Here is a 20,307-nt window from a genome sequence, read left to right on the forward strand (position 1 = left end):
AATTATGACTCAAGGATTCTTGATTTTCAACCAAATGTCCAAATCAGCAAAAGAATATAAAGCCCTGTCAACATAATCCTAAATTCCATAAACACTTTTATTTCTTTAATAGATGGGAAAGTGGTACAATACTATTCAACAGCAAGGACTTATTTGTCATGACGTTATTAGGATTTTAGCTCTCAAAATTGGGTAAATATATACCCCTTTTACCCAAAGGGGTCTTTCTTTAAAATTTAGCAAGGCAACACAATCCTCACTATAAAGATCAAGTCAAGATCTGGACATGGTTGTCTGAATTCAGTGACATTTGCTCTTGGAAAAAGAGTTTTATCTTTTAATTATTCTTTTGTGCTGATATTCATTAATTGCGAAGTACAACTTTTTTCTTTTAAGCTTCTTTGTTCCTTTAACATGATCCTGCTGTAGGAATTCAAGCCACATCTAAAAAATTGTTAAGATATACGGTGAGGAAGCGATCCACATGGTCATTGCTGAATGAATGGAAAAACAAAATGTGGCATATGCATACAATGGAATATTATTCAGTGTTAAAAAGGAAGGAAATTCTGATACACACCACAACATAGATGAACCTTGAAGACATTATGTTAAGTGAAATAAGCCAAACAAAAGGACAAATACTGTATGATTCCACTTATACGAAGTATCATAGAAAAAGAAAATAAAATAATTGTTATCAGGGCACGGGGCAGGGGAGGAATGGGGAGTTATTGTTTAATGTGTATAGGGTTTCAGTTTCTGATGATGAAAAGTTCTGGAAATGGACAGTGGTGATGGATGCATAAAATGTGAGCGTCCTTAGCAACACTGGGCTGCATAGTGAAAAATGAGTAAAATGGTAAATCTTGTGTATTAAATGGTAAATCTTGTGTATTTTATGGTAAATTTTAAAAAATGCCCCCAATATAACACAGACTGAGAAAAAATGTATAATGTAACATTCATGGGCTTCCCTGGTGACTCAGACGGTAAAGAATTTGCCTGTAATGCAGAAGACCCTGGGTCAGGAAGATACCCTGGAGAAGGGAATTTAGCTACCAATTCTCATATTCTTGTCTGGAGAATTCCATGGACAGAGGAGCCTGGTGGGCTAGAGTCCATGGGGTATGGACTGCAAACAGTCCAACATGACTGAGGGACTCACACCGATGCACACATATTCAGTAAGAAATAATTATACAGCAAATATATCTGTAATCACTATCTAGGTCAAGAAATAAAGACTATCAGAGTGCACCCTCCTGCCCCCATCACAACCCTTTCCTCCTTCCTGAGTAACCACTCTCTTGACTAAACATTTACTTTTAAAAATCAGGCTGTAATGTGATAACGCCGGATAAGTTAAACCAATGTTACACAACGCAATAGAGTATTTCTTTACATTCCAATATTTTCCATATATGCAAAACATTTTTTAAAACTTAACTTCTAAAGTACTCTTTTCCTCTCTCTTGAAACTTCGCATCCTAAAACCTTTCTTGAATTCACCGTTGACCTCACCTGCAGAGTTAAAAAAAAAAAACAACCAAACAACTGCTTCTGTGTAGATTTCTAGATTTTCATTCCTCCCGCTCTCCCTTGCCTCCAACTACAAAGAAACAATGATTTAAACCCTTTGTGCCCTTTTAGAAAATTACACAGATACCCCATTGTGGAATCCTATAATCCCTTCGTGGAAAGGAAGAGATTAGCATATGAATACAAAGCAAAATGAATCCAGAATACAAAATGATCTACTGGATTGTGAAGCTCTTGTATTCTTAAAAATGTATTTATTTCTTCTTTTTGATTTGCCCCTTTAGTGGTCTCAGGGTTAAGGGAATTGAGCTTCCCCTCTGGTTACCCGGAAAAGGATTTAGGAAAAAAAAAAAAGAAAGCCAATAGATTCTAGGAGCTGCAAAACCAACAGATGCCTCCCAGAGCCAGCGGAATCGCCAGTGGAATCTGCTACCCTCGACATGAGCTAGCTTGCTGGCGAGGAGTGTAGAAAGTGCTGTTCGCAGACTGCGCGGTGAAGGAGAGAAAGCGACACAAGAGAGAGCCATAGTGCTGACGTTGAAGGCCCGGCCCTGTGAGGTTGCATAGGGTAAGTGGCGTTGGCCAGGAGGCTGTGGCGAAGGGGGAAGGAAAGAGGATTTGGGCTAGGGGCGGGGCCAGAGGCGCAGCGTGGCTCCTGATTGCTGGGATGCAGCTGCCAATCTCGCAGAATCGCTCTGTTAACCAGTGCGCTGGCGAGACGCGCTTAGATATACTGAGTGAGCCCTGAGAAGCAGTCTCAGATCCTGACGGTGCAGCAGCCCGCAGCCTCAGCCAGAGAGTCCCAGCCGCTTTCAATGGAGGAGAAGCCCGGCCAGCCACAGTCTCAGCACCATCACAGCCACCACCATCCGCACCATCACCCCCAGCAGCAGCAGCAGCAGCAGCAGCCGCACCACCATCACCATTATTATTTCTACAACCACAGCCACAACCACCATCACCACCACCATCACCAGCAGCCTCACCAATACCTGCAGCATGGAGCCGAGGGCAGCCCCAAGGCCCAGCCAAAGCCGCTGAAACATGAGCAGAAACACGCCCTCCAGCAGCACCAGGAAACGCCGAAGAAGAAAACAGGTCCGGGAGGGAGGACGAGTGGGGGAAGGGGGATGGGGTGGGGGGTGCGGGAGATGGGGGTGGGGCTGGATCGGAAAAGCGCGGAAGGGGTCGGGGTGTGTGCGCTTGTGTGCCGGTGTCCTGCGGGTGTGGGGAAGCCCCCTCATTCTCCGAAAGCTCGGGCTGGGCCTCAAGGTTTGCAGCGCCCTCTTCTCCTCAGCATGGGAGAGGCCCAACCAGGCCAGTGTGACCTTCCCGGCCCCCGCCCGGGCTGGAGGGAAACCCGGAGGGTCGGCCCTGGAAGTCTAGCCTTTATATTCCTCTCTCGTTTACCTTCCTGCGGCCCACGAGGGACCCTAATTTGGGGGCCCTGAGTTGGGGGCGAACCCAGCCCCCCGAAATGCTTCGGGGTGTAACTCAGGAAGGCCTAGCGAATTCCGACTCGGGTGGCGTCGCGAGACCCTTTTGCAGGCGGCGGGGAGCGGGTAGCGGGGCAGAGTTGAGGAAGTGTCCTCCCTCACCCGCCGCCCCAAGCCCACCTGTGGCCTTGGGGTTCCCCGTCTGGGGGGGCGGTTGGGACCCCTCATCTCTCGGGTCATTTCCACCCCTAGACGCTCGTTTCGGGCACCGGACCTCTCAGTTTGTCCCTGCGGCTCACTCCGAGGCCGGCGCCCCGGGCCCGCTCCCCCCAGAGCCGGCGCGGCTGGAATGTTCTCTCCTCCTCGCGGGGCCGCTTCCTGTCCGCCATGTTGGAAGCCGATTCCTGTCACCGACTCCGGCCCGCTGAAGAGCGGAGGGGGAAGGGTGTCGAGGGGCGCCCGGCGCGGCTGAGCCGGGTGCCTCGGGATCCCCCCGCGTCACCGCGCCCCCGACACTGCGGGGGCGCCGCGCCCCCGGCCCGCGGCCGCCCCTCCCCCCCGTCGCCGGCCGGGTTGTGTAACCCGGCGGCGGCCGCGCGGCCCCGGGCGGGTCCCTGGGGTGAGGGGCGGGGGCGGTTGGGGTGGGGGAGGGAAGCGGCCACGAGGGGAGCGGCCTGCGCCGGGCCCCGCGCGCCGGCGGCCGCGTTTCCCGCTCCCGGGTGCGGCGGGAGGCGCGGGCGGTCGGGGCGGGGAGCCGGCCTCAAAGCTGACGCGAGGGAGGAGGAGGCCGCGGGCGGCGGCCGCGGGCGCTCCTCTGGGCAGGGGGGCCGGGGGGGGATACATTTTGGGTAGAGGCGGTGCCTGAAGGCCGGGTGGGGTACCCAGCGGGAACCAGGCTCCCCGGTCACGAGTTTCTCTGCCACAGGAACCTCGTCTCCTGCCAGGTTCGCTCACGACTCCGCCTCTCAGGCTTTCACTTGGGTCGTTTTCTTCTAGCAGCTCATTTTTACAAAAAATGCTTGTTTTATCTTCTTCCAACAACCCCCCCCCCCCAACATTTACCTTCTGGGCTTGGGCAGTGGTTTTGAGGAATGAGATTAGAAGAGTGAGTGATTGAATGGAAGAGAGGGCGAGGTTTTTTTGACCCCTTTTTCTTGCCCTTAGGGGTGAACCGAGGTGGCTCATCCACGAGGTTTGTGCACTACCATCTTGCGTGGGATGAGACTTATTTCATGTTAATAAGGAAAGATGTTTTCCCATTTTAAAACCGATAGGAATCCCCAAACTCTTCTCTTTAACAAAATATTAAATTGAAGGCAAAAGTCATTTTAGAAAACATTTAAGAAGAAATGAACTTTAAAAGTTTATAACCATGCAGATTTTTAACAATAGTTGTTCTCTTTATAAGTTGAAATTGTAAGAAAATATTAAACCCAGGGTGTCAGATTTGATATAAGCACTTACTGAGAGCTGGAGAAAAACTATTTCTCTTCTATTACAGACTTAATAGTACTTGAAGACTGAAATTGAGGGATCAGATTTTCCATTTTGGAGGGTGATAGGGACTGATGATGTGCAGTAGAAATGAACATTAAATTTGTTGAGTGTTTAACCTAAGGGTTTGGAACAGTTTAAGAGCTGTTAGAAACTACATCCTATATTTTTTTAAAAGGTTAAATCTTTTTCAGCTTCAGGTGGAAAAAAATTTTTATTATGCTTACTTGAACTATAAGGCAGTATTACAGTTCAGATTGGAAAATTCAGCTTTGTCTGTCAGGTATTAGTATACTCCCCGCAGGACTTCTCTCCACTTACGGAAGCATCCCCTGAGCCGTTCAAGGTGACATCTTTCAAATTAGTTTGTCTTATCCTGAAAGGGGATAAATAGGGGAAACTGGGTTTAGCAGTTGAGAGAATGTGAACAGTGTGGGGGAAGCAACTTTTCTTGTGTGTCCTGGCCACATTACTGTTGCTTCAACATGCATAGGTCTAATTTATTAAGAAAGCTTGTGAGGATTTTTGAAATGTGTCTGTAGCGTGTTGAGGGGGGCTTTGATGACCCATTACTCACAAATCTATAAAGAGGAACAGTTTTTCTTTATCCAGAAGAGGGCGCAAGAGAGGGAGAAATGCAAATATATTCGGTAATTTCAGATACTAATCTGGATTTTTCAGGACTCGAGTTTTGCTGAGTCCTTTTGAAGTAGGGTTAGATGCTTTGGCATGGCAACCCTAAATAATAAAAGCGCTAGGAGGCCTTTCATTTTTCTCAGTAATTCTATGTTTACATTTTTTAATACCTAAATTTAAAAAAAAGTCAGACATTTTGCATACCAACAAGGTTACCATGGGAATTTTTTTTGTTTTGGTGGGAAATTTTTAATATAGTTAAATGAGAAATTTTTTTTTTTTTATTAAAACTTAGAGGTAAAAGTATAGCGGCTTCTTGGTGATTTCTGATATCAGCAACTAAATAGTAAAAATTATTCTAGTTAATTTTAAAGTCTTGGCTTTGGTCCAACTTGATTTGCACTTTGGATTATTAATTTATTTACTTTTGTGTTTAAGACTGCTTATCTTGGAGATGTGAAAAGCTACGACTAATTGGCCCAAGAGTACAAGCCTTTGTTTTAGCCTGTTAGTACGTTAATGGTGTATGTAGTTCTGGTTAGTCTAGAGTGGTACACCAGTAAACTTATATCTGTTAAAGTGTTGAGAGTTTGTTGAAATTTCTGATTTTCTGGGGAAAAACAAACCTTTTAGAAAACATCCTAAGCAGCTCTCTCTCCTGTCTCATAGTTAGAATTTTTTCACCAAAAGTTTGATTTGATTGGTTATCATGGCTTCCCATGAGCTGAGGAGCCTGGTAGGCTGCAGTCCATAGGGTCACAAGAGTCAGACACGACTGACTGACTTCACTTTCACTTTTACTTTCATACATTGGAGAAGGAAATGGCAACCCACTCCAGTGTTCTTGCCTGGAGAATCCCAGGGACGGCAGAGCCTGGTCTATGGGGCTATGGGGTCACACAGAATCATGGCTTTTTCAGCCAGACGAAAAGTAAAATATAACTCTAGAGGAAGTTAAGAACTTTTTACAAATATATTGTCTCATGGAACAGGTTCTGTGCCACTCTTGCTCAAGAACGGTTATGCCTTAAGTATGTTTTCCTGAGTTAATTTCTGAAAGTTCATATAATTTGCTCATTTCACTGATGCAGAGTAAGTGACTTAAAATTATAGTAAACCCTGTTGTGAATCTTCTCAGTGTGTTCTGTTTCACATCAATTTTTTTTTAAACAATGGTTCTCAAGCTGTTTTTAAAAAAAATCTTAATATTCTTTATCCTCTGAAAATATATGAAGAGCTAGTCGTATGGGCTATGTTTATTGCTGTTACCATATTGGATATTAAAACAAAATTTGAAAACAAAAATATACAAGCTCATGTGCGTTTTAGCCTTTTAGGGGCTACAGGCCCAAGAGAATGAATGAAAATGACAAATTATTTAGTATTTCTATTGGAATACTAATACCAAATACTATTGGATTCCCCCCATCCCCTTGTAAAGCTGATTTAAATGAATGAGTGTGTGTGTCTGTGAGTCTTATCCTTAGCTTTTATCTTGTATTTGTTTCTAATGACTTGACCTCACGGTGCTGTAGGGAATGTTTCATAGTAAGGTACTTAACTAGTGTCACTATTTTACTAGTAAGGAAATGAGAAAAGTTGTTGACCCAATTGAATTATCTGTAATAATAAACTGATTATGGTGATTGAAGTTCTTAAATTAAACTTGAATACCTTAACACTTTTTAAAATTAGATACCTTTTGTTAGTATTTTCTTAATTATTTGGTTAGGCAGTATGGTATAATGAAATGAAAAATGTAGTAAGAGTTGGCACATAGGCATTCTGGTTTCATACAATAATAGTATGATAGAATGTATGGGATGTGTCAAGTTTAACATCATTTTCGAAAAAGTTCACAAGTGTTAGATTTTTTGTTTGACAGAAGGCAATTAGGAACTTCTTATGGTGACCACCCAGAGAAGCCAATGGCACCCCCACTCCAATACTCTTAACTGGAAAATCCCATGGACGGAGGAGCCTGGTAGGCTGCAGTTCATGGGGTCGTGAAGAGTCAGACATGACTGAGCGACTTCACTTTCACTTTTCACTTTCATGCATTGGAGAAGGAAATGGTAACCGACTCCAGTGTTGGCCTGGAGAATCCCAGGGACAGGGGAGCCTGGTGGGCTGCCGTCTGTGGGGTCACACAGAGTCGGACAGGACTTAAGCGACTTAGCAGCAGCAGCAGCAGCATGGTGACCACCATCCATTTATGATTTCATAGAAGTGCAGTCTTTAGTTTTCCTGTAATACTTAGATTTACTGTATCCATTTAACTTGATTTTGCCCGAAGGGTAGCTCTGTTCTTAATGGTAATGGAAATTTTATAACAGCCTTGTGAGAATGATGAGAAGGTTGATGCTGTTAGAGAAAAGATATTATGCTTAAGAAGTTATGTTCTTTCTGACCTTGGACTCTGGTTTGATCCTAGGTCAGTTCTGTCTCTTAGTAAACTTGCTAATCTGTAAATGGGGCTAACAAGTGTTTTCTCATAGAGTTATTAAATAGTAAGATAAAGCTGAAGCTCAGCATAGAGTCTAGCACATTGTGAATATTAAATAGTCCTTAAATATTAGGTACTACTGTAGTTTACATATTCTAATTTTTTTTTTTAACTTTTTTCCCCCTAGGCTACGGTGAACTAAATGGTAATGCTGGAGAAAGAGAAATATCTTTAAAGAGCCTGGGTTCTGAGGAAGCTACCAACCCTATTTCCAGGGTCCTCAATGGCAACCAACAAGTTGTAGACACTAATCTGAAGCAGACTGTAAAGTCCAGCACCTTTGGGAAAGCAGGAATTAAAACCAGGAATTTTATTCAGAAAAACAGTATGGACAAAAAGAATGGGAAGTCTTATGAAAATAAATCTGGAGAGAACCAATCTATAGACAAGACTGATACTGTAGCAATTCCAAATGGTGTTGTAACAAATAATTCTGGCTATATTACTAATGGTTATATGGGCAAAGGAGCAGATAATGATGGTAGTGGATCTGAGAGCGGATATACCACTCCTAAAAAAAGGAAAGCTAGGCGCAATAGTGCCAAGGGTTGTGAAAACCTTAATTTAGTGCAGGACAAAATAATGCAACAAGAGACCAATGTCCCAACCTTAAAACAGGGACTTGAAACTTTCAAGCCTGACTACAGTGAACAAAAGGGAAATCGAGTAGATGGTTCAAAGCCTATTTGGAAGTATGAAACTGGGCCTGGAGGAACAAGTCGAGGAAAACCTGCTGTGGGTGATATGCTGCGGAAAAGCTCTGATATTAAGCCTGGTGTGAGCAGCAAAAAGTTTGATGATCGGCCCAAAGGAAAGCATACTTCTGCTGTTGCCTCCAAAGAGGACTCGTGGACCCTGTTTAAGCCACCCCCAGTTTTTCCAGTGGACAATAGCAGTGCTAAAATCGTTCCTAAAATAAGTTATGCAAGCAAAGTTAAGGAAAACCTCAACAAAACTGTACAGAACTCTTCTGTGTCACCATCTTCATCTTCATCTTCCTCATCATCTACTGGGGAAACTCAGACCCAAGCTTCAAGTCGATTATCCCAGGTCCCTATGTCAGCGCTGAAATCTGTTACTTCGGCCAGCTTTTCTAATGGGCCAGTTTTAGCAGGGACTGATGCAAGTGTGTATTCTCCAGGGGGTCAGCCACTGCTAACTACTGCTGCTAATACTCTAACACCCATCTCTTCTGGGACTGATTCAGTTCTCCAGGACATGAGTCTGACTTCAGCAGCTGTTGAACAAATTAAGTCCAGCCTTTTTATCTACCCTTCAAATATGCAAACTGTGCTGTTGAGCACAGCTCAAGTGGATCTACCCTCTCAGACAGATCAGCAAAACCTGGGGGATATCTTCCAGAATCAGTGGGGTTTATCATTTATCAATGAACCCAGTGCTGGCCCTGAAACTGTTACTGGGAAGTCATCAGATCATAAAGTGATGGAGGTGACATTTCAAGGGGAATATCCTGCCACTTTGGTTTCACAGGGTGCTGAAATAATCCCCTCAGGAACTGAGCATCCTGTGTTTCCCAAGGCATATGAGCTGGAAAAACGGACTAGTCCTCAAGTTCTGGGTAGCATTCTAAAATCTGGGACTACTAATGAGAGTGGAGCCTTATCCTTGGAACCCAGTCATATAGGTGACCTGCAAAAAGCAGACACCAGTAGTCAAGGTGCTTTAGTGTTTCTCTCAAAGGACTATGAGGTAGAAAATCAAAATCCTCTGGCGTCTCCTACGAACACTTTGTTAGGCTCCGCCAAAGAACAGAGATACCAGAGAGGCCTAGAAAGGAATGATAGCTGGGGTTCTTTTGACCTGAGGGCTGCTATTGTATATCACACTAAAGGTAACTTGTTTGTTTCCTATATGAAATTTCTTACTGGTCGTTTATTAATGCATATTTATTGGCTGTTATACTAAGGGTGAATTTTGGAAGCTACTATGAGATTCTTTAAGGATTGCAGAGCTTAGTTGAGAATAACATTATGGATAAGCAGCTGGTATCAAACAATTCAGGGTCTTGGAAATAGTATGGCTGAAGTTTAGAAGGAATATTCACTTTTGCAACTTAAAAACATTTCTTTTTATATAAACAAGTTATAATCGAGCTCTTTTGTTCAGGGAATAAAGGGGTGGGGGTGCTAAAGGGATGATGTTTTATTTTCTCTTAAACACTCATAAGAGTTCTATTTAATTTTTTTCTTTGAATAGCTGTGTCTCCTTTGCTTTTTATATCATGTGCTTATTAGTGAGCTCAATTAATAGTTCTAATTTGCCTAAAATGAATAGGAACAGTGTTTTGGAGAAGTCTAAAAAGTTAAGAGTGTCAGCTAATTTGTTTTCTTATAAGAAGGAGTAATGGGTGCTAAAGGTAACTAGAAATAAACTACCGTTACAGGGACAGTTAGCATTATAGCAACCAGGTTTTTGGGAGTCTGTTTTTCATAGCCCCAAAGCCCATGTTAAAAATGAACCAGATACCTTTCAAGCTCCATGTTAATAACTTCTTTAGAATATGGTTTATTTGTGCTTTAAAGGAAAATTTGTTTTATGGTATAAGTAATTTAAATCCTTAAAACAATGTTTTTCTTGTTTGTTTTTGCAGTATTCATGTAGCAGTTTTTTAAAAAATTATTTTTGAATTGAAGTGTAGTTGAATTAGTGTATTATTGCTCTACAGCAAAGTGACTCAGTTTTACATATCTTTTTCATATTTTCTTGTATGGTATATCACAGGATATTGAGTATAGTTCCCTGTGCTATACAGTAGGACCTTGTTTTATTATTCCATATATATGCCATATCCCATACTCCCAACAGTGGTTTTTGTTCTGTGAATGATGTTTACAAATGATGTTACAAGCACCTCTTTGCTTTGGAGAAGAGTGGTTTTCAGTTTTCCTTCTCTGTCTTCCACACCTCCCCTGAAAGAAATCCTTACCCCCTGCATGCATGTGTACACCCAATATATACTGCACAGCCCCATTTTGAACAGTAGCTCATTTAGGCAATGATTTGCAATTGTAAGGAAGAGGTAGCATACCTGATGGTGGTGATGAGGCAATTCATATTTTCCTTAGAAGAATCACTGCTTTGTAGATGAATAACAAAGCTATTTATGTGACTTCTAAGCAAATTATCTAGTCTCCATACCTTTCTGTCTGCAGATTGTAAAACATTTAGTAAACAGATACCCATTTAAATTTTTCTTCCTTTAAAAAATGGGAATAAATAGAATTGCCTATGGGACTTTAGGAGTAGAAATCCTGGCAGATAAAATTATCTGTCTTCACTTTTCTCCAGCACTGCTCTTTGGAAGTAAATAAAAGTTAACTAAGAGCTGGATATTTTTAGGAAAGTTTAGGGGAAAAAGAAATACTTAGTTTCTTAAGACATTGGTTAATTATAAGTTAAATTCTGCCAGGGTATTTGTAATATTTTCTGTGCCATCTGCCCTCCAGAGACCACTATATTTGGAAAATCTTTGCCAAACTGTTTTACAGCTGTGGTGGTTGTGTGAACCTGAGAGGTTCTCCCACAACCTGGAAGAATTCTGGGGCAAGTTGTTCCATTAGGTGCTTGGTTGGTGATGTCTGATTTTTATTATGGAAAAAATGCAGACCTTTTTAAATGAGAGTATTAATTCTTGTTTATTCTTAGGTGTTACGTGTATGTATTTGTCCTACAGATGGGCTAAACAGATATGAAATCACTGATACTTAGATAAACTATAATCATACGTGGATGCAGTTATATTTAGTTTTGGTGATGTTACTGAAAGATTTGCTTTAGTAAAGTGCATCAGTTTGAGTTTTATAGTTGGACATTATTGAGAAGAAATTGGTATTGTTTTTTCCTACCTAAAACAAACAATATTCGGTTCAGTGAGGTCACAAAGTGGCAGATTCTTTGAATTTCTGGCAAATGTAGATTGATCCATCACGTCACTAATTTTTCTTTTGTTTGAATTTTGTTTTGTGTCACAACCTTTGAAAGATATGAAGATCTTTTTAAATTAAGGCAAGTTTTCTGAAACTCTAAAAAGAGGTAATCAGTGGGACTTACTGGAATATCCTTTGCAAGAGCCCTTGACCTTTAAGAGAGTCCTTTAGTATGGTCTTTTCAAGTGTTCAAAAGTAATCTGTAAGTAAAGTTGATTGAAGTTCATCTTTGTTTAGTCACTAAGTGGTGTCTGACTCTTTTGCAACCCCATGGGCTATAGCCCAACAGGCTCCTGTGTGCATGGAATTTCCTAGGCACGAATACTGGAGTGGGTTGCCATTTCCTACTCCAGGGGATCTTCCATTGTGTGTCCTCAGTCACTTTAATCATGGCTGACTCTTTGTGACCCCATGGACTGTAGCCCACCAGGCTCCTCTGTCCATGGTATTCTCTAGGCAAGAACACTGGAGTGGGTTGCCATTCCCTTCTCTAGGGGATCTTGCCGCCCCAGGGATCGAACCCATGTCTCTTAACATCTCCTGCATTGGCAGGCAGGTTCTTTACCACTACCGCCAACTGGGAAGCCTCTTGATCATTGAGCCACCAGGGAAGCACTGGATGAAGTTAGGAGTCAACATTTTATTCATTGATACTTTTGAGTATGTTATAGAGTGATGGCTTTTAATGAACATACCCAAGACATATAACCATTGCCACCTTCAAAGTAGTTACTCAGAAATGCTGATTTGTTGTCAGAGGCTTAAAATTTTTAGATTTCTAACTTTCTGAGGTGATGTCATTGACTTTGAAATGGTCTAAACTTATTTGAAGCCGTGTCTTCAGAAGTAACATTGATTTGAGTTGTGTTTGGTTATAGTGTTAAACTAGTTAATTTACCTTGCCTGGCTAATATTGCACTAAATGATGTCAGGCATTCAAAATGCTGACATTTTGGAGTATTCATTAAATACTTTGATATGGTAAATTTTATCCAGCACATAGAGCTGTAGAGGAGATAAATTTTAATTTTTGATGGTTGGGATAAGTCAAAGTGAAAGTTATCTAGTATAAAATATTCCTGAGGCAATTATAGGCTATTGCAAGAAATTGAAAAAATTTCCCTATTACCTCCACAAGTGGCAGGTTATTGGAATAAGTGGTTTGATCCAGTAGATGTGAGTTGAACCCTGAATTTTTAAAAAAGATTTTAACTTACTGAGTGACACTAATTGCAGACTAGGATTGGAACTCTAAGTCTATAGGGAGGTTTCCTCAGCTTAATCCTTTGTGTGTGTGTGTGTGTGTGTGTGTGTGAGTTTTCCATACTACTGAAGAGTTGTACAATAAATTGTGTTTTCCTTTCCCTTGTATTGTACCTTCATAGGCAGAGTACTTTGCTTAGTTATGAAAGACTTGCATTTTCAGGGTGAATCTTTTCCTTAAAATAACTTCAGTACGGGAGAAAATAACACACACGTTTTAAGGCACAGATTTTAAATGTTTTAAGAAAAGTACAAATAAGAGATTTTAGTGAAGGGAGAGAGAATTTCTAATGGAGTAAAGGTAGGAAGAGTAAGTGCAGGGTATGTTTTCCTGGAGGCAGTGGCATTTAAGCTGGATTTTGTTGGATGAGGGAAGACATTTTACTTAATGAAAATGCAGAGAAACATAAAGAACAGAAAAGTTGGGAAATGAGAGTGATGTGAATCTTGGAAGGTATCCACTTTGGATGTGGTGAGAGGATATATATAAAAGAGAAGAAAGGTAAATTACTGTCAAATCATGGAGGTTTTTAATTCCCATTGGAGGGCAGGGGGAGCCTCTGAGTATTGAAGATAGACTGGTAGTATGTAACTTAAACTGACAAAAGACAGGGGTATTAATGCTGCTATTCCTGACTCCTATGTGCTTGGGCAAATCATTTATCATTTTTAAGCCTGGGTTTCATAATATTATAAAGTAAGTATATCAGCCTTTGTCTACTCAACTGCTATAAAAACTGAGTTGCTCTTAAGCAGTTGACTTGTAGGTCTGTGTTCAGGTATATTAATGTGGCACCAATTTGTAGGGTAGATTAGAAGGCATTTTTCTGGTGACTAGAAGTAAAAGATCAGTCAGATTACTGGGATAGTCCAGGCAGAGAAATAACAAAGATTTTCCTCTTGTATTTTCAGTCTTGTGACTGTATTACTTAACCAGAAATAAAACAGACATTTCAAAAAGCTTTTAGATTTGGTAAGGGCAAGAGAGAACTGATAAATATTCCTTCATCTATAGGATATGGGAGACAGGATATTGAGGATTCAAGTTATGGTTAATTGATCCATAAAACTGATGGGAACTGTTCATACAGTTTAGACATTTGTTCATGAATAGATCTGAATGTTAAATTTTCTCTTGTTAACGCAGTGCTTGATAAGCATTTTCAGTGTTTTTTATTGCATTTGCCCCGTAATTGTGCCATCAAAGCTATCTTCCTAACAATCTTATAAACAGGTACCTGCAGATTTAATTTGGGTTTCAGTCCAAATTGAACATCCTAGGTTTGGGAAGACTCCTTTTTTTCTCTCTGTAATATGAGACATATAGGAATATATATGACAAGTAATTCTTAACATTATGTAAGATCCTTTTTATCAGTGACTTTCCATTTTAACAACCATACTGGGTACTTGATTTCTCATTAATTCTGCTTTATGAGTACACTAGTTACTTTGCTGCTAATCTGGAAGGTAACTTTGAAGGAATTTAATAGAAGATAAAATTTAACTCCTACATTTTGTTAGCCTAAATCCTGAGGGAAAGGGAAGTAATTACCCATGCTATAGTAGCAGAAATTGTCTGTTACTGTCATAGCAACAGTTTCATTCTAAGCAACTTAAATTTTATATTTTACCATTAAAAGTAATAGAATAAGTGCTCCAAGTTCCTATTGTATTTAGAGGTGGTCCTGACAGTCGTGCTGTCTGTTGGTGTAGCTCCAAGTTGGGAATATAGGATTGAAATTGATCTACTGAAGAGTTAATTTACCATTTACTGAAAAGGTGATGATTTACAACTACCTTAATCAACTTGAAAATGTACTATATTTCTTTCTGGGTACAGTCAAAATGAAAAAAGGTTAGGGAGAAATTTCTGACAACCAAAAGAATAGGCAGGTAGGTGCAATGAGTGGTTGAGGAGAAGTTAAAATAACAAAACACAGTGTTGGGATAGCCAGAAATCAATCAAAAGGATGAATAAATCTGAACTAGGAAGAGAAGCAGAATTTAAATTTATGTCACCACCCCTGCAGGATTTTATAGAATTTGATCTAAAATATCTTAAGGGGTGGAAGCCATGATTACTGATAAATTGATCTAGGGGTTCACAGTTGTGGGAGTCAGCTTGTTTTGCCTTATATATGATTTGATTCTTTTTGGAGGGTGCCATTATGTACTTAAAATGTTAGTGTTTTTAAATGTGTTCTATTAACTGGGGCAATAGTATCTTTCAGTTTTAAAGAGAAAAAGTTAAGCTTCTATTTAGTTTTAACCCTCTTAGTTAACCTCAGTCTTTGAAGGATTTTAGAATTAAAATATGAATCGATATGAAATTGCTTTTTGTAGGTCAAAAGAGATTGAATAATAGTTTCAAATGGGTCTACCTGAAACATGTTCTATATTATTACTTCCTTGACTGATTTATGAGTAGTATTCTGTTCAAATCAATGTTTTATTTATTGTGTCAAGTACTGTGTGAAGCACTGGTGAGAAGTAGATGAAAACAGTGTTCATGTTATTAAAAAACTCAGTGTAATGGGAAAGAAATACATCACTAATGTGACTGCTCTGTAGAAAAATGCATTTGAAATACAGAGAAAGCACTAAGGTTGAGTAGGTGGGGTCAGGGGACACAGGTAGTTAGAATTCAAAGAAGTGAATGTTGGCTTATTGTAGAAGGAGAGTCAGAATATTTTAGGTGAAAACAGCATATGTTTGAAGTTTGCCAGTCACTCAGTTTCAGGAAAGGTGAATGGTACATGTTAAAAATCTTTAATTTATCAAGTTGTTAATGTACCTATTCTAGAAATAAATTTTATATCAGACACACAGAACTAATCTCCATGTTAGCAAATGGGAATCCAATGAAATGTTTTGAGCAATGCAGTCAATTTCAGATTTATATTTTTAAAGAAAGAGAATTATAACCATGGCTTAGAAGATAGAAACTGAGACTCAATTAATGGTCTCTAGATAAAAGACAACTTCAGAACGCTGTATAAGATACCACTGCTTGAACCAGGGCAATGGCACTGGGCAAGAGAAAGGGGAATGGGTAACTTCTGCCTGCCAGTGCAGGAGGCATGGTTGGATCCCTGGGCTGGGAAGATCCCCTGGAGAAGGAAATGGCAACCCACTGCAGTATTCTTGCCTGGGAAATCCCATGGACCAAGGACCCTGGTGGGCTGCAGTTTTGGGGTCGCAGAGAGTCAACATGACTTAGTGACTAAGCGCGCACACATATGCATATATTGTGGGATGTGGTGGTTGATAAATTTAGATAAGAGTTGCAGTTGTGAATACTCCCTCCCTACATTCTCTAACTCTGTCTATTCTTACTTTTGTATGTTTGATACAACATTCCTGATCTTCTTGGTATTATCATTCTCTTTTTCTCAAATGTTGATGTTCCTTCAGTCCCCTTTTCAGGCTTGCAAACTCTTCTGGGTAACTAATCCTGTTTCTGTGAATTAGTTAAGACTTCTTTAGCTGCTTTTATGCTGAGTTCAGACCACATGTATTCAATTCAATGTCACTCCAGTGCTGTGTTTATAAAACTGAATTCATTTTTTCCCCCACAACTGCCCTTTCTTGGCTTCCCCTTTAGTGAATTAACATACAACCCTTGTCATTTAGGTTCATATGGATCTTCTCTAACGTCTTCATTCTTTTCCATCTCTAATACAACTGCCCTAATTTCTTAACTTTTGCAGTAACATTTTGGGCTTTTTCTATTGTCATTTCATCCATTCCTAGCATGTACTATAATAACTTCATTTCTTCAGTGACTTTCCTTCACCTATGTGACTAAATAATAAGCTTTCTTTCATGAATGCTTTGTGCTCTTTCCCACAAATACCAAAATGGCATTTTTGTCTGAATCTTTCCTTTGTGGCAACTTTTAGTTCTGTTCCGTGAATGGTGGTGGTCTTTGTCTAAATCTTTTCGCCTTATTGACTTACTAAATTACTTGTGACTGCTGAAGCCTGAGTCAGTGAACTTGTTTTATAAAAGATCAGATAGTAGATATCTTAGTCTTTGCGAGCCATAGAGTCTCTGTTGTCACTTGGTTCTGCTTTGTACAAAAGCACTGGGTGAGGCTCTATACCAGTAACATTTTATTTGCAAATACAGGTGGTATGTAGAAACCAGTGGGCTGACTGCTGTAAGTTGGCACACGTTGTTTAATACCATCAAGCTTTGTTTGCGTTGATGCTTCTCCCTAGAAAAGTTACCTACCTACTTTACTGAGCTCACAAGAGTATTTCTTTCTGTTTTTGCATCTGTATCCTTATCCTCTAAGTAACACTTTTTAATCAACTTGGAGTTAAGAACTTTTATTTAATTGGATGTTTACTCCAGGAAGCCTTGTGATACGGACTATGTAGAAGTTGTCTGCTTTAGGAAATTGAATGTTAAATTTGCTTCATTTGAGCGGCATTACTTGAGGAAATTTAATTTGATGTAAAAATTCAATTGTATTTGAATTTTTAAAATTTTGATACAGTAAAATCTCAAATTTTTATGGTAATGGTCTAAATGACAGAATTTTGGCAAAATTGACTACTAAGTTTGGCCCTGTGGCCATTTCTCAATAACTGTTTGGATAATTGGATGCTGTGATGCCTGTTGTAAAAGAACCGGGATTAAAGACTTGGGTATTTGTGTGTGTGTGTGTGTGTGTGTATGTAGAAGAGGGTAGTATTAGTAGTAAAAAGATTAATTACTATGTTGTGATTCTGTATAGTTCTATAGCCTTCTTTATACTGTTCAGCTTCTCTTGTGATAGTTAAAAAACAAGGTTATACAGAGAAACTCATTTTATATTTAACATCTGAATCCTAACTTGTAACCTGAAAGAGGGCAAAATGTCATTCACTTCTTTGTCATGTGCTCTGTATCACTAGCTTCCGGTTAGTCTTTTTAGAGTGGTTTAAACATGGCATAGAATCATACAAACAGTATTTGATTTATTTCCTCTTTTACATCTTAACTTGGAGTTTCATAGAAACATTAAAATTTTAATCAAGGAAATCAAGTTGCTACCAGTTAAGAAGTAATATTAAATAGCAGGAAAGGGAATTGCATTCATTTCTTAGTACAACACTTCAGATAATGCTGATTTCCTGACTGGAAGCTAGGCTGGCCCATGACTAATTTTTTAGCTAGATCAGACCATCTCTTTTCCCTCCTCATGGTCAGAGTCACTTATTCCAGAGCCCATATTTGAGGGCAATAAGATTTTCTTGCCAGAAATAATTAAAAATGTACAGTATTAGAGTAGAATGTAAAGCTGAATGTCCTAGTTGAAGTTAAGGAAATGTCTTCAGTCTGAAGTGTTTGCAAATAGTTATTGTTGTTTTTATTCAAAACATGTATATTTACTCTGCTTTTAAAGTAGCGTGGCTGCTACTGTGACCCTTGAATGTAGTACCCTCCCCATCCCCTGAATAAAGAATAGGGCAGGGGTAGGTTGAAGATTTCTTTGGTGGGGAAGAGAAAGGAAAATGTTATATAGTACAGGTGGGCTGTAACACTGGAAAGTTCTCTTGTTCCTTTCTTCTCTCAACATACAACTAAATATAGATTTATCTTTGCAGGAAGCAAATTTTGAATAATGAGCATCAAGGAACCTGTAAATACAGAACACCTCAGGAATTTTTGTTGCAAATGTGGTATTATTGTACTTTAGAAGGGAAAATGTGGTTGGGTTAATGTTCTTGTAATGATGTTAACCAGGAAAAGGCTTATCTTTGGACTTCTTAAAATTAGCTCTTCTGAGATCCAGAAATTTGTAGATAACAGCTTTAATGACTCTTGCAGCTCCTCCTAATTGTTTGAAACTAATAGTGTTAGAAATTGTATTCATGTGATAACTGAGTGCCATGACTAGAAATCCTTTCCTGATATACCTTTTCTTTCCCCCCAGATTAGATTGGTTGCAATTCTCTCTCCTTAGACCTCCTAGGAGATGGGAATTTTCCTGCCAATCTTTTTCCCCGCCCCCATCCATACACATCAAACAAAAAGTAATAATTTTAGATCTGTACACATTCTTTAGCCCCAGGGAGCCATTATGTTGTACATTAACTATAATTCATGTTTAAAAAAATCCATGTTCAGCTATATCTGATCTTTACCAGCTCCAATTTCATTTTTCTTTAACTATGGTTGATTGCTGATAAGTTACAGAATACAAAAAAATTATAGAATACAGACCATCCAGTTATACAGAATAAAAGCCACTTTTTTGTCTTTTCAGAATGGTAGTTATCTGGCCATGAAAGAGCATTTATTCTCAGTGTTAGTTACAGGTCATTCCTATTACTCGGTACAGTCCTTTGGTTCTTTCGCTGTAATAGTCATCTACTCCTCAAGACTTAAATATCCCTTCTGTGAAGCTTTCTCTATGCTTTGAGGTAGTTTTCCTTGTCCTCTGTCTATACTGTCACTATAGTTTCTTCATATACATACTTATTCTAAGATACTAAAGTAGGCATGTTATAAATAATCACATTTGAGTTGAGCAGATAAGGGTTGAATGCTATTAATAAATAGGCATGCATTGGCATTTTGACCTTTGGGCTTAAATATGAGTAGGTTGGGTTCGGAGGAGAGAACTACTTAAATATAGCAAAGAGTTAAGTAAAATTTTAATAAGGCATTTTAAGATCTAGTTTGATTAAATTTGATAATGCTTCCTTCAAAAGTGCCAGGCACCTTGTTGAAGGATGTTGGGTTGTTTTTAATAACAGTGAGTTTTGTTTTGTTTTTCATCATTTACCTATAGCATGCATCTGCAAATGTTTGCTGTTTGTGCAGATACAATTTAATCTTGGTGGTTTGATTTCAGGTAATAATTTACTTTCTGTAATCAACGTTTCAGACCATCTCAATGACACTCTAAACAATTAAAGGAAAATATGAGTGTTTTGTCTGGGTTTCTTAGAACTGTGTTATTTCAACCCTACCTCCAGCCCAGCAATAGTCAGTCTAGGTTTCTTAGCTTTAAAGTGAAAAGCTCAGCTTTAAACTTTCCTCTGCAAAATTTAGTATTTAAAAATAATTCTTTTTTTTTTCTTCTTTGCAGAAATGGAATCTGTTTGGAATTTGCAGAAGCAAGGTAAGAATGGTTAGGTTACCTGAAATGTTAGTACTAATCACTAGTTACAATACATTATTTTTGGGTGGGAATAATATGAATAGTGGCCCACCAAATAACTAGACTTTGTATTTTAAAGTTGTTTAATAATAACTACAACCAAAGGATAATAGCTGCCATACCAGGACTGCTAAAGACAGGGTAATACTGTAAGTGAAAAGAATGTATGTGAGTGTAGTTTTTACCTGCTGTGTAAAGAATGTGAATATTTTTCCTCCCTGAATATAAAGATAAGAAGACCAAAAATATTTTTTAATCTAGAAAACCAACATAAATGTTTCCACTTACGGTCAATCTTTATCTGTGTTGGAGTTCTCAAAA

At 39.5% G+C, this 20,307-nt stretch overlaps 1 protein-coding gene across 2 annotated transcripts in view; it reads left to right on the plus strand.

Moving 5' to 3' along the window:
- The first annotated feature begins 2,260 nt into the window (after positions 1–2,260).
- Positions 2,261–20,307, plus strand: part of NUFIP2 (nuclear FMR1 interacting protein 2) — a 28,037-nt gene continuing 9,990 nt past the window's right edge. For both annotated transcript variants that reach the window (XR_011468038.1, XM_070390329.1), the window contains exons 1-3: positions 2,261–2,640; positions 7,742–9,466; positions 19,915–19,947. Coding sequence is in view for 1 of the 2 variants with exons in the window: in XM_070390329.1 (XP_070246430.1) it covers positions 2,358–2,640; positions 7,742–9,466; positions 19,915–19,947 (2,041 nt within the window). In the remaining variant the exon portion in view is untranslated. The remainder of the gene's footprint in view (positions 2,641–7,741; positions 9,467–19,914; positions 19,948–20,307) is intronic.

The sequence above is a fragment of the Bos mutus genome, chromosome 19 (genome assembly GCF_027580195.1).
Source record: "Bos mutus isolate GX-2022 chromosome 19, NWIPB_WYAK_1.1, whole genome shotgun sequence".
NCBI lineage: Eukaryota > Metazoa > Chordata > Mammalia > Artiodactyla > Bovidae > Bos > Bos mutus.